This window comes from Leptonychotes weddellii, chromosome 3 (assembly GCF_054177405.1).
Source record: "Leptonychotes weddellii isolate Sample4059 chromosome 3, ASM5417740v2, whole genome shotgun sequence".
NCBI lineage: Eukaryota > Metazoa > Chordata > Mammalia > Carnivora > Phocidae > Leptonychotes > Leptonychotes weddellii.
This window is the reverse complement of record NC_138371.1, coordinates 64,921,115-64,934,885: the sequence shown is the minus strand read 5'-3', so window position 1 is coordinate 64,934,885 and position 13,771 is coordinate 64,921,115. Positions and strand designations below refer to the sequence as shown.

Below are 13,771 nucleotides of genomic sequence, written 5' to 3'. Positions count from 1 at the left end.
TCCAGTTGTCTTCTATTAAACCAAATATTTTAAGAGATTTTAACAATGTAAAACAGTGCCACTCTTCTTGCTAATTTTTGTTTTGTCATGAAAAATATAATTATTTTTAATAAAGATGTGCTTTTATAGTAATGTGCATTGTGTTTCTTATTGTAATTATTAAATGAATCAATAAATAATTATTTTAAAATTTTCTGTTTTATTTTCTAATATGCTGAATATTGAAAATATAACCCACATAAGCTAAAGCTCTTTGGGGTCTTAATTTTTAAAAGTGTAAGAAAGTCCTGACATCTAAAAGTCTGAGGACTCTAGCTTAAAATAACTAGAGATACTAAGAGTTGATGAGAGGAAGAAAATTAATACCTGTTTGTTACATTCTGAGCTCACTCAATTTTCACAATTACCCTAGGATGTGAATATTATTATCCCCATTTATAAGTGAAGAGACCAAACTCAGAGTAAGTTTTTTGTCCAAGGTTATGATTTAAACCCACGTCTCAAAAACTCCACATTCTTTCCTTTTACCTCTCATTGCCTTCCTACTAAAGAACATTTTATTCCATAATTATAAGGTTTGGATTGATCAAAGGATTGACTTTTATGTTTGGTATTTGAGTTCTTCGTGTGTATATATCTGGGAGGTAGTATCTGGACAGAGAAAGTGGAAGAATTAAGGATGTGATGGGCAAGGAAAAAATATAATGTTGCAGGAAAGAGCTCGTTACTTATAATTTTAACTAATGGTGAATTTTGCCAATAAGAATAAAAGAAACACCTTTAGAAAATGGGAAAATATTGACCTTTCAAAAGATCAAATGTGTGATCCTCCTTTGGGACCCCATTCACCACACCTTGTACAATACTCTGGTCTCCCCCTAACTTCACTCTGTTGGTGTTGGGAGTAAGTACCATCTATGGAGCGCTTCACAGTCAAGCCCAGTACCAAATGCTTCATTACCTCACTGGATCCTTATGACCACTCTGTGTGATCGGTATGGTTATTCCAAACTAAAGCTTTGAGGGTGAAACTGTTCACCTAAGGCGATGTTATAAGTGAGTAGATGAATCAGAACCAAATCCAGAGCTGACTGCAAAGCCCATCCTCTTAAATCACCATGCTATACTGCATGCCTGCTCCCCAAAGAATTTCAGCTTTTTGAGGACTGGGTGCAAATCTTTTTCTTCCAGATATCCCCATGACTAGCACAGTGCTTGGTACACAGTTGGAGCACAGTAAACTTTTGTTGAATGAATGAATGAATAAAAGAATGCATGAATGAAATGCTGTCAGAGCTATGAAAAGCCAAACTTCTTTCTTTTTTCTAGGAACCTGATTAAATACAAGGTCTTATTCTTAGATGATGGGCTGCCCACTTAGCTGAGCCATCTATTTGTTAATTTTAATTGTTTTCTCTGGCAACATTTCTTCCTCATTGTTTCCCATTGTCATTACTGTACTTCATATTACTACATTTTATCTGGCCTGTGGCAGAAAGAATGATTTTTAAACAAGTCCTCTGAGACAGAGGTAACACTTTATAATCCTAAATGAAACTACACTGCTGGACTCTCTACCAAAGCTTATTGCAGGAGAAAGACACCTAACATACCAAAGATCTAAATAATACAGATTTTAAACAGGTACAACATTCTCTGATTTAAAAAAACAAAAAACACCAGAGCATTAGAAACACTTTTATATTAAACAGTTAAGAGGCTGTTAGAACCAAGTTTATTTCACTTTACAAGTGAATCAAACAATTGATAATAGTAATCATACCTTACTTTTTAAAAGATTTAATATACAGCATAAATCTGTTCTCTAGAAATCTGTTTGTTCAGTGTTGTTTGAACTGCTAGAAAGATCCATTCTTTTTTTTCTTCCTTACTAACAGAATCCTGGCTTTCTTTGCGGTAACAATATGCTTCCTTTGCAGCTAGCAGTGGCCATGTAACAAAGTACTGCCAATGAGATGCAAGTATAAGGAGGTGGGGAAAATTTCTGGTAAAACTCCTTAAATCAAGGAAATAAAATTCAACGTCCATTTATGATTTAAAAAAATTGTACCCAACAAGGAATAGAAGGGAACTTCCTTGATCTGATAAAAGGAATCAAAAAACCCACTAGCTAACAACATAATCAATGGTGAAATGTTGAAGATTTCTTCCCCAAATCACAAGCAACATAAATGACATCTCTCTCCACTTCTATTTAAAATGACCCTAACCAGTGCAACGAGGCGAGAAAAAGAACAAAGAGGTATACATATTGGAAGAGGAAGAAGTTGTTATTCATAAATGACATGATCAAGTACACAAAATTCTAAGGAATTTACAAAAAATCAAACTAGAACTAATGAGAAAATTTATCAAGTTTGCAGGATAAAATGTGAGTATGCAAAATCAATTGCATTTCTGTATGTTTTCAACAAACAAGTAGAAAACACCTTTTAAAAAAGCCTAGGAATAAATCAAACAAAGGATGTGTAGGGTATCTACCCTGAAAATGACAAACCATTACTGAGAGAAAGAAGACAAGATCTAAATGAATGGAAATATATGTCATATGCAATGACTGGAACATTCAGTGTTTTTAAGATGTCCATTATCCCTCAATTGATCTATGATTTTGATGTAATTCTAATCAAAATCTCAGCATATTTTTTTGAAGAAATCAACAATCTGATTCTAAAATTTCTGTGGAAATGCAAAGGATCTAGAATAGCAAAACAAAAGAGGAACAAATTTGGAGGTTTTACACTCCCGATTTCAAGAATTTTTATAAAGTTGCAGTAAGAAGGATGGTAAGACATTGGTGGTTACATGGGTGTATTCAACGGATCAGGTGGAACAGAATGAAGTGTCCAGAATTACACTCATACATATGCTCTCAATTACTTGTTAACAAAAGCATAAAGATAAGTCAATGGGGAAAGAAAAATCTTGCTTAACAAATAGTGCTGGAGCAATCGGATATTTGCATGGAAACAAAAGACGAATCTAAGCCTTTTCCTCATTCTAAATATAAAAATTAATTTGAGATCATAGACCTAAATGCAAGAGCTTGAACCATAAAGTTTCTAGAAGAAAAATAGGAAGAACATTTGGGATATTTGGTTAGGCAAAGATTTTTTAGGACAAAATATACACTAACCATAATATTAAAAATTGACAAATCAGACTCCAACAAAATTAGAAACTTTTGTTTGACCAAAGGCATTACTAGAAAAATAAAAACACAACCCACAAACTGGAAAGAAATATTTATAAAGCACATATTTGACAGAGAACTTTTATCCAGGATATACAAGGAACTCATATAACACAATATTAAGAAGAAAATCTAATTTTTAAGAATGGGCAAAAAATTTGAAAAGATACTTCACAAAATAAGATATGAGAATGGGAGAAAAACACATGAAAAGTGCTCAACACCTTTTGTTACTAGGGAAATGTAAATTAAAGCTACAATAAGATACACTGTTATCAGAATGGCTAAAATTAGAAAGACTGACAATACTAGGTGTTATCAAGGATTTGGAATGATTGGAACCCTCACACATAGCTGATGGAAATGTAAAATGGCACATCTACTTTGGAAAACAATTTGATTGTTCCTTTAAAAATTAAAATGATACTTATTATACAATTCAGTAATTCCAATTCTAGGTATCTATCCAAGAGAAACAAAAACATACATACACACAAAGATTTATAGGCAAGTGATTGATCATAGCAACATTTTTCATGATAGCCAAAAAATGGGCCCAAATGTCCATCAATGAAAGAATGAATAAATGAAGAATAATAAATACATACAGTGGACTACTACTTAAAACAAAAGGGAACAAACTGCCGATAAACACAAAATTATGGATGAATCTCAGAAACATTATGTTGAACAAAAGAAGCCAGAAATAAAAGGTATATACTATGTTATTTCATTTATATGAAATCCAAGAATAGGCAAAAACCAATCTAAATTATGGAAATCAGAAAGCGGTTACCTCTGGGGTAGTAGAACTGACTATAATATGGCACAAGGAAGCTTTGGAAATGTTCTACATCACATTTTAGGTGGCAATTACGTTGGTATATTCCACTGTCAAAACTCATCAAACTGAGCATTTCTGATGTGTGCATCTTGGTACATGTCAATTATACCTCGAAATAAAAGGTGGGGAGAAAGATAGTGCCCTTTATTGATCCGCCCCTCTTTTCCTCTTTCTTTCCTGCCTGGAATGAAGAAGTCATGAGTAGCATCCCAGAAAACTCCTTGGGCCTTGAAGATAAAATCCAAGAACCAATATGGCAGAGCAGAAAGCAGAAAAAGCCCAGATCCCTGATGCATGGAGCTGCCATACCAGCCCTGAATTGCCTTTCTCTAGACTCCCTTCATGTGAAAAAGAAAAAAACTCCCCCTTTTTAAGCCACTATCTCTGATGCTTGCAACCAAACACAGTTCCTAACAGTTACAATCAGTGATGAATTCCTTTCAAGGTCAAATTATTTTGACTGTGTCAGATTCTAGTTGGGAACCACATTGAAATGTTTTTAAATGATATTATAAAGGTGTTTGTCTTTTAGAGATTGATGCTTGTATACAAGCATTAAAAGTCAATATACTTTTGGAAAGTCATTGCATATATGCTAGATTCATAGTAGTAAGGGGCTTGGTTTGGGACCAACCCAGATTTGGTACAGATCACTGATTAGTCGTGCAGCCTTGGGAGAATTACTAATATCGCAGAGCCTCTGTTACTTCCTCTGAGTATAGCTATGATAAAACCTGCTTTGAACTGTTGTTATTATAAAGATTGAATGAGGTCATGTATGTGAAACCTTCAGCACAGAGTTTGGCACAGAGCAAATAGTAGCTCTTTTTATTTTTATTTTTATTTTTTTAAAGATTTTATTTATTTGAGACAGAGAGAATGAGAGAGAGAGAGCACATGAGAGGGGGGAGGGTCAGAGGGAGAAGCAGGCTCCCTGCCGAGCAGGGAGCCCGATGCGGGACTCGATCCAGGGACTCCAGGATCATGACCTGAGCCGAAGGCAGTCGCTTAACCAACTGAGCCACCCAGGCGCCCAATAGTAGCTCTTTTTAATAGAAGGATAGTGAATAACTTGATTCTGAACATGTCATTGACTGTACAGGGAAACCATCACAAAGCAACTTGCCCTTGACCATCACCTGGATAATAAATGGTTTTAATAGCTGATAATAACAGATTATAATGGGGTCCATAATGCTTAATTTCCTACTGAATTAGATAGAAGTGAAGGCTGCAAAGTCCTTCTCCAAGCAATAAGAGAAATCCCCATTTCCCAAAGGATGTCAGAGGGAGCTGCACGAATTGTTATTTTGGCAGAAGTCATTGTAGTGGAGAAAGATACTCTGAGAAAGTGTGAGTTACTGTCCAATAGCCTCAGAAAGTGGTGGTCATTGGGCCTAGAAGGTCTCTGAGGGGCTGTGGATGGACACAGGCCATCGGAACCTACAGTGAAAGACGCGCTTTCCTAGTCTGCCGAGCACAAAGCCAAATTTGCCACATCCTGAAAAAGATGCTACACAGGAAGACAGATGTGAGGATGCTGCAAGAACCCAAGACTAGAACCAGGCATTGAGATGAGGTCATCTTGGTTCCAAGGGGCCCAGGCAACTGAGAGAGCTGCTGAGATCCAACCTGGCAGGAGCGAAATGCCAAGGAGTTAGCAAGCTCCTGCCAAGTGCAGCTCAGAGCGGGGCTTTCTCTACAGAAAATCAGTGTTCCAAGATGCCAGAGAATCATTTACTTACCTGCAAGGGTTGGCGATTTCTTCTGGGGTTGTTTTCACAAAAGGGGAGACAGGTTTTTCCACAAAAGAGCCGAAGCCCAGTCTAAAGTTGCTGGTTAATTTAGACATCTCCTTGGAAAGCAGGGAGCCCAGCTCTTTGATTGTGTTGAGGTCATCATCCATGGAGGCCGAGAGGTCCATGAGGTAATACAAGTCCACCGGGTAGTCCTCCGTCTGGCGGACTTGCACTTGCAGAGTCTGTTCACTGCCTGCAAAAACCCCCATGAGAAAAGCAAATCCATAAAAATACATCAAGACTCCTTCATGAGTGGCCAATTACGGGGCCACCTGGCTATTTCATTTCAGGGAGAACTTACTGAAGATACTTAGGATTTCATAAACTATCCGGTAAAGTTTACAAGTGAATGAGCCCATGAAAATCTTTCAACAGCGAGTTTAGAGCTACTGAAGGAGGTAAAAGTTAGGATATTTTATATCTCCTTGGGAGAACTAGCATCCATTTAGATGGAAGATAAGCTGAATTTTTTGTATGTGGTTTTAGCAAAAGAGAAGAAAATAAAGAGGAGTTTAAAGCTACATTACAATACTTAAAGAAATGTGAGGTAAGCCTTAACATTTGAGTAATTCAAATGCTTACTATTAGATAAGCTTATTTTAGTAACTCATTTGGAATGCAAGTGACCCATGTGAATGAAGAAAAGTGTTAGGCCAGCGATTCTCTATTTCCTTAAGAATGGGAAATCTGAGTCATAATAATCAATGATATGTAATATGGTACAAGATATATTAGCTTAATAATGGTATTACCATATGTGGCATTAGATTTATTTACATGAGCCAATGCTCATGTAAATCATAACATACCTGGTCTCAATTTAAGAGTCAACTTTTGAGGCGCAATCTGAACAATGTCAGAACTATTTTTCTGTCTGCCTACACTGAGAGGCTTATTTGTATGTATTTCTACTTGGGAGACAGGGTTTTCGATGAAAGTTAGTTGACATCCTTTAGCTAAAAGATTTGCTGGGGTATCACACCTTTCTCCAACTCCCGATGGATGGGTAAAATTCTAAAAAAAGAGAAAAAAAGACAAAGAGAAAAAGAAGACAAATCTCCATTTGTTTATCAGACAAAAAAAATTTTTTTTTGCTTGTTTTGCTAGTTAGGCATCTTGCCATTCTCAGTATATCATATTCCCATGTGCCTGATGTTAATTGTAGGTCTAAAATTAAGTTTTAGCGGAATAACCAGAGAATTCTGCCAGTAAAATTCCGAGTAAAATTGGATTCTCCTTTTAATTATATCCAGTTGAATTCACCTAACAGTCTTTTATTTGTTGGTTTTGCTATTTTGTTCTTAATATTCACTTCTTTGAGGCTTCTTCTGTGCCATGACCAGATCCTTGAAACAGTTGGGTTCTAGAGTTAATATCATCCCATGAATTTATCTGTTTGGGTTGACCTGTAGGCTCCTGGACTGTCTTAGCTCTCAGTGTGTCTAGTACCAAATCTGGTGGCAAAGAGAGATTTCCTGTGGGGTCTGAAAGGGCAAAATATTGTGACATCTCCCTATCTAGCTCTCTGTTGTGGTTTAATTTGTGGATGCATCATTACCCTTCTATTGCAGCCTTACTTCACTAAAGTCATCCTCTTGGGGACTTTATATTCAGTGTCTGAAAGTGTTCTAGTTCAAGGTCTTTTAGAACTTTTCTCCAAGATTTGGAGGTGCAGAAGGGAAACAAAAGAGAATATGATTATAAAAGACTGCTTTTCTGTGTAGGACTCAGGAGTTTCCCAGTTCCCTTCTGATCCACCTGGTAACATGGAACAGTGAGATGAATGTTTCCAGGCAGAGATGTGGCCATTATAACCTTGCAACGTTTACCTGTCTTACCTAATAGCCAAGGCTATTCTAGAGCTGCTGTAGCTCTAAGCAAAGTCAAGCTTGAGGCTCATTGACTGTCATGCTTGAAAGGACGCAAACCAATGCTCATACTGTTTTTCCTCATCTCTTAGAATTCTAAGCCACTCTAGTTATTTCACCAACTAGAAAAGTTATATTTCTTCTGAAATTGATTTTTTTAAAGAGTCATTTATTTATTTGAGAGAGAGAGAGAGAGCATGAGCAGGGGAAGGGGCAGAAGGAGAAGGGAAGAGAGAGAATCTCAAGCAGATTCCCCGCTGAGCATGAAGTCCAACATGGGGCTCGATCCCATAACCATGAGATCATGGCCTGAGTCAAAATCAAAAGTCAGATATTTGACAGATTATGCCATCCAGGCTCCCTTGAAATTGATTTTTTACAATATAACTGATTATCTGTCAGTCAGAGCTGTGCCTATTTGAGGCCCTAGACTAAGCATAGTGAACACTGTAACTCCCCCTGATACATCCAAAGCAAGCAGTGGCTTGACAAGGCCTCAGGATGCCTCTCAGCACAGTGTGGCTGCTACCACCTGTAACTACGGTGTTGGCCAACGCACGAGAGGTGGTGGTAACTGTAGAACCTTTTTTTTCAATCTGCTCTAAACAGAGGCCTAATGTACTTTTTGCTTCAGTTGCCTCAACTACTTCTACTGTTAGAGTGCATTTAGAATAATATGGCCTTAAAAATTGATGGTGATTTGTGGGGCGTCTGGGTGGCTCAGTTGGTTAAGTGTCTGCCTTGGGCTCAGGTCATGATCCTGGGGTCCTGGGATTGAGCCCTGCGGCGGGCTCCGCACTCAGTGGAGAGTCTGTTTCTCCCTCTCCCTCTGCCCCTCGCCCCCCACTAGTGTGTGTGTGCTCTCTCTCTCTCTCTCAAATAAATAAACAAAATCTTTAAAAAAAATTGACAGTGATTTGGCTAACAAGTATCATCCACAAGTAAAGCTATTAGTAGTAACTTAAGAAGCTCTCTTAAATGAATGCTTAAAAAATGCATTTAAATACAAATTCTACAGGTAGGCATATAGTTAGACTGATTTGTTGTTTTATGTCTCTGGCATGAAACTAATACTGTCTTCTTCAGGGAGTCAACATAAAAAAAATATGTAGGTTTTTCCCTCTTGGTATATTCTCAAAACTGCTTTTGATATGTGAGCTCAAAAAAAAGCATAATTCCTTCACACTTTGATGTACGGCCCATCCGTTCAAGGCAGTAATGGGGGAGTTGGCTAGGTGTGTGCTCTGGGTCTGTGAGGCCTTCCTCCACGGTATACAGTCAGCTTGGAATTTCAGTCTTAACAGTTCTCACCTCCTCCTGAGCCAGGCACCCAGGCTCGTTCCCCTTTGAGCCTGCTACTCAGTTCTTGCTGACCTTGGCATTTGTATGCTTTCATTTGTGCTCAGATACTCTTTATGAGATTCAGTAGAGAACTGTTTTAAATCCAGAAAGAGTTAAGGCGGCTCTTCCTTACCAGGAGTCATTTACAGACTGTTCTTCAGGGTCACAGAAGGCAGTGACTTGGGATTCCTTGTGATCCACCCCTTATATAACTTTCACGCACTTTTCAGTTTGATCAGATAAGGAATGTCTGTTTCAGGCTTTGTCATCGGTGTGGTACAGTCACCAAGCTCACGAAAACTTAATTTTTAAAAGAACTGGATACTGTCTGAGCAGCAAAATTTCCCCCCAAACTTCTCTTAGAACCTAACTGTGGTTCCCAATGGATCCTGGTTCCCAGATGGAATACAATTATGATATTGAAGTCAAATGTATATTTAACTTTAGAAAATATCATCTCTGTGATCTCTGATTACTCAGAGCCTCGGCATTTGACACGTAACCAGTGAGAAATGCCTTTAAAATAAGAGGAGGAATCAGGTTAAATAAAGGAACCCGAGTTAGATATTTTTCACAATGATTTTGACATTCGCTACCTCCGCAAGTTATTTTTGGAAGTAATCACGTGAATGACACGGTGGCCTACTGATGCTTATATTTTCCTTTTCTGATTTGTCTCACTCCTATTCCCCACAGAAAGCAGGACGCTATCAGAACGATCATCGATGGAAGCCACATAACCCGTAATTGCAGTTTTTTTACCAACATGCTGAGGTTGTTTACCTCCTGAGAACACCAGGCACATTGGGGTCCAATGAGTAAGCAGTCTTCACAGGTCTCTGCCCCTCCCATGGCACAGTCACCTGTGTTTAAACCCAGCAAGACACAGGGATTCAGCACACTCGCAGTCATTTTCATTTACGAGAAAAAAGTCTAGTTCTTAAAGTACTTGAAGCAACATCAAAGTTGATGTTAGGCTTCAGAGATCAGTTCTGAAAAAGTTTGCAACTCGCCAAAAAGTTCACATTTTACATCTGTCACATGGAGAATATGTGTGTCTTTTTAGCTAAAAGTGATCATTCTTCTTTTTTTTCTTAAAATATAAAACTATCTCAACATTCACAAACTTAGGACCATTCATTATGTTTATTATCCTCATTCACTATCACCCACTTTAATTTTTAAAAATTATTTGCAGCATAATAAAATAAAATTTTAAAAAATGAAGACTTAAAAATTTAATTCAAGAAAACAAAAAAAATGTGTCTCTCTTAAACGAATGATTTTTTTTTATTTTTAAAGTAAGTTCTTCTTTCTCGAGATTATTTCTCTTAAGTGTAAGACCTTGTCAATAGAATAGCTAGAAAAGTTACCAAGATGGTTGTCACTAAGGTATTAAGGAGCCCTATTATGTAATAAAGCTGTTTAATTCTCCTCATTAAGATGCCCATGCAACCTTTGTATTTATTTACCTGAAGCCGAGAGCATTTGCTGTGGGAACAGCCCTGCCTCTGCCTGTAATTTGTTAAAGCGTTCGTTCAATGGCCAACAAGCTATCGAACAGATCAAATAAAAAATGACTTCAGATCTAGTTTCTGAACCAAATGACAGGTTTGTCAAGCATACCAAGAAAGCAATATATCGGAGAGCTTAGGTCTTACCTTGTACGTGATCATTCCTTCCTAGAAATAGAAAGAACAGGCAAAGCAGTTCAATCCCCATTCGTTTCAGTTCTCTCTGTGCAGATTAAAAAATGAATTACCTTCAACATTATAAGACCAAAGCTGAACATCATTAAAGTCTTTCTTTCTGGAGGTGTAAAATGTGAAATACTACTTACACTGCTTTAGAAAGAAACTTGAGATGTAAATGTAAAAGTTTTCATTAAGACTGAAATGAAAACAGGCTACCTGGACAGGTAAAGAAGGAAAGCTGTGTTTAAAAGCGACTTCAACATGATTTACTTCCTTGTTCTCCTTATAAGGAAGGCAGGTGTACAATCACCAAGAAGGTGGGGAAATTCATTCAGTAGAAATTTTTGTGTGAGTTCTCTTAGTCTCTCTGCATCCTAGAGAAAGTTAATATCTTTAGTGAAATATTGATCAATAAAATGTCCAAAGAGCAATGGAAATATAATCTAAAGTTGTTCCTAAATTTTAATTTAATAGCAACAGTAAAGGTGATAAATCAAACAAAAACATGTAAGTTATATGTAAGGAGGGTTTTTTTTTTTAAAGATTTTATTTATTTATTTGACAGAGAGAGAGAGACAGCAAGAGAAGGAACACAAGCAGGGGGAGAGGGAGAGGGAGAAGCAAGCTTCCCACTGAGCAGGCAGCCCGATACGGGGCTCGAACCCAAGACCCTGAGATCATGACCTGAGCCGAAGGCAGACGCTTAATGACTGAGCCACCCAGGTACCCTGTAAGGAGGGTTTTAAAATGAGCTAAAGGAAGATACCTGAGATTTTTGTATTCCATTGTTAAATCCTTTGCAGAAAATTGAAAGGAACTCTGAAAAGTAAAAATCATTTTACAATTAAAATAGAAGGCAGTCTAGGGAAAGCAAAACACTGTGCTCCCTTGTTTTTCAAACTGGATAAAATATATTTTTTCCATGAGTATAGAATTCTTAATTAAAAAGTGATATTGGAAATAAATATAATGTATGAAAATGAAATTAGAGCCAGATTAGATAATTTCACAACAACAACAATGGAAACAGACATGGTGGTGCCTAGGATTTGGCGTTCCTCTGGATCAGGACCAAGGGCTCTTCTCTCTGTCCCAGCCTCTAGCTTACCACTTGGCACATAGCAGTTATTTAGTTGTTAAAAGGAAGAGTGACCGATTTAAAATAGATACAATCTATGGCTAAATTCGTGAGGTTGATTATATATTTTTCCCAATGTATTCAGGAGAGTGTTTGGGGATTTGTAAAAACTGCAAACAGGTAAGAATCAAATATTCGCTTTGTTACTCTCTAAACTCTCTGACCTTGGACAGGCTTCTTTGTGGCTGGGCGTATGTCCTGGGAGATTATCTTTTAAAGGTGTATTTCTAGACAAGCATGCGAATCCTGTGGAGAGAGAAAAAACTAATTATAGACTGCTCAGGTTCTTCTCAGAAGGCTATGTTCAATTTTGAACTCCATCATACACAAGAACATGAAAGAACATGGCAAGAATCCTGTAGAGAGAAACCAGAATTATTAAAGAGCTGAAGGATATGCCTTTTGGGAGAAAAATACAGTTATGAGATCAGTTGATTTAGCTTAAAGAAGAAAGATTGAGGCATAAAATATCCATACCCCTGATATTGTCTCCATATTCGTACCTCATATTAACTGTTTTCATTCATTCATTCATTCATTCATTCATTCAACAAATATTTATTGAGCATCTACTCTGTGCCAGGTATTATTCTAGAAGCAGAGGATATGTCAGTGAACAAAGCTAAGTTCTTAACTCATGAAGTATATATTCTAAGCTGCTGCTTAAAATCAGGCAGTAATAAAGGTGAAGAAAAACGATAAAGCTGGGTAAAATGAAAGAGGGGTAGTGAGGGTGTGTTATTTTATTTAGGATAGTCAGGAAGGGTTCTCTGTTCAATTGACAACTGACAGAGCCCTAACTGACTTGGGCAACAAAGTGCAAAGGCCCTGAGATAACCTCATGCTCAGCATTTTCAAGACAGTGAGAGCAAGAAGGGAGAGGAAGGGTAGCATATGAGGTCAGATTTAGAGGCAGAGGTCAAAGTGTACATAGTCTTGACCTTGAATTTTATTCTAAATGTGTTTGGAATGTCATTGGAAGGTTGAAAGCAGAATAATATTACTTGATTTACATTTGAAAAGAATTACTCTGGCTGCCATGGAGGTTAGAATATATGGGGCAAGATTAGAAGGTAGGAGGCCGATTAGAAATTTATGGCAGTTGTTTAGGACAGAGACAAGGTGGTTGAGACTAGGATATGATGACGTAGAAGGATAGCAGTGCTCAGATGCTTATAATTTGGTTATAATTTGAAAACAGAATAGGCTTGGGATGCCTGGGTGACTCAGTCAGTTAAGCGTCTGCCTTTGGCTCAGGTCATGATCTCAGGGTCCAGGGATCGAGTCTGGCATCAGGCTCCCTGCTCAGCAGGGAGCTGCTTCTCCCTCTGCCTGCCACTCCCCCTGCTTGTGCGCTCGCTCACGCCATCTCTCTCTGACAAATAAATAAATAAGATCTTTAAAAAAGAAAGAAAGAAAACAGAATAGGCTTATGGAATATTGGTGTGGATATGGAAGAAAGAGAAATTTTTGGCCTGAGCAACTGAATGTCTAATACTCTTTCCTAAGAGGGGTTACCCTGGGGAAAGATCAGTTTTCATGTGAAGGATGAGACTCAAACATATGTTATGCTCGAGACTTCTAGATGATAACCAAGGGAAGATGCCACATAGGCAGTTTGCTATCTGAGTCTGGAAGTGGGGGCAGTGTTGAAGTGCAAACTGTAAATTTGGGATCATCAACATGGATTTAAAGATAAGAGGCTGAAAGAGATCCCAAGGAAGGGAGTGTAGATAAGGAAGAGCTCTGAGAACTGAGCCCTGGGATCTGCCAACATCTAGAGGTCAGGCGGAGGAGGAAGCTGCCGTCTGAAGAACACTCCTGGCTAAAAAGGAACCTCTTTCTTGGAAGACAGTTCTCCAAGTATCTCTCA

The 13,771-nt window shown here is 37.8% G+C and overlaps 1 protein-coding gene across 11 annotated transcripts in view; it reads right to left on the bottom strand.

The window, feature by feature from the left end:
* Window positions 1–13,771, bottom strand: part of ITGB6 (integrin subunit beta 6) — a 127,700-nt gene that overhangs the window by 63,048 nt on the left and 50,881 nt on the right. For 4 of the 11 annotated variants that reach the window (XM_081814332.1, XM_081814331.1, XM_081814329.1 and 1 more), the window contains 6 exons: window positions 12,063–12,144; window positions 11,527–11,579; window positions 10,728–10,803; window positions 9,850–9,929; window positions 6,667–6,871; window positions 5,804–6,050 (listed from right to left, as the gene is read on the bottom strand). In XM_081814332.1, coding sequence (XP_081670458.1) covers window positions 5,804–6,050; window positions 6,667–6,871; window positions 9,850–9,929; window positions 10,728–10,788 — 593 coding nt within the window. In that variant the 5' untranslated portion in view covers window positions 10,789–10,803; window positions 11,527–11,579; window positions 12,063–12,144. Of the gene's footprint in view, window positions 1–5,803; window positions 6,051–6,666; window positions 6,872–9,849; window positions 9,930–10,727; window positions 10,804–10,906; window positions 11,135–11,526; window positions 11,580–12,062; window positions 12,145–13,771 lie in introns of those variants that run through there. The other 7 variants (XM_081814330.1, XM_081814335.1, XM_081814336.1 and 4 more) reach the window with 7 other exon arrangements.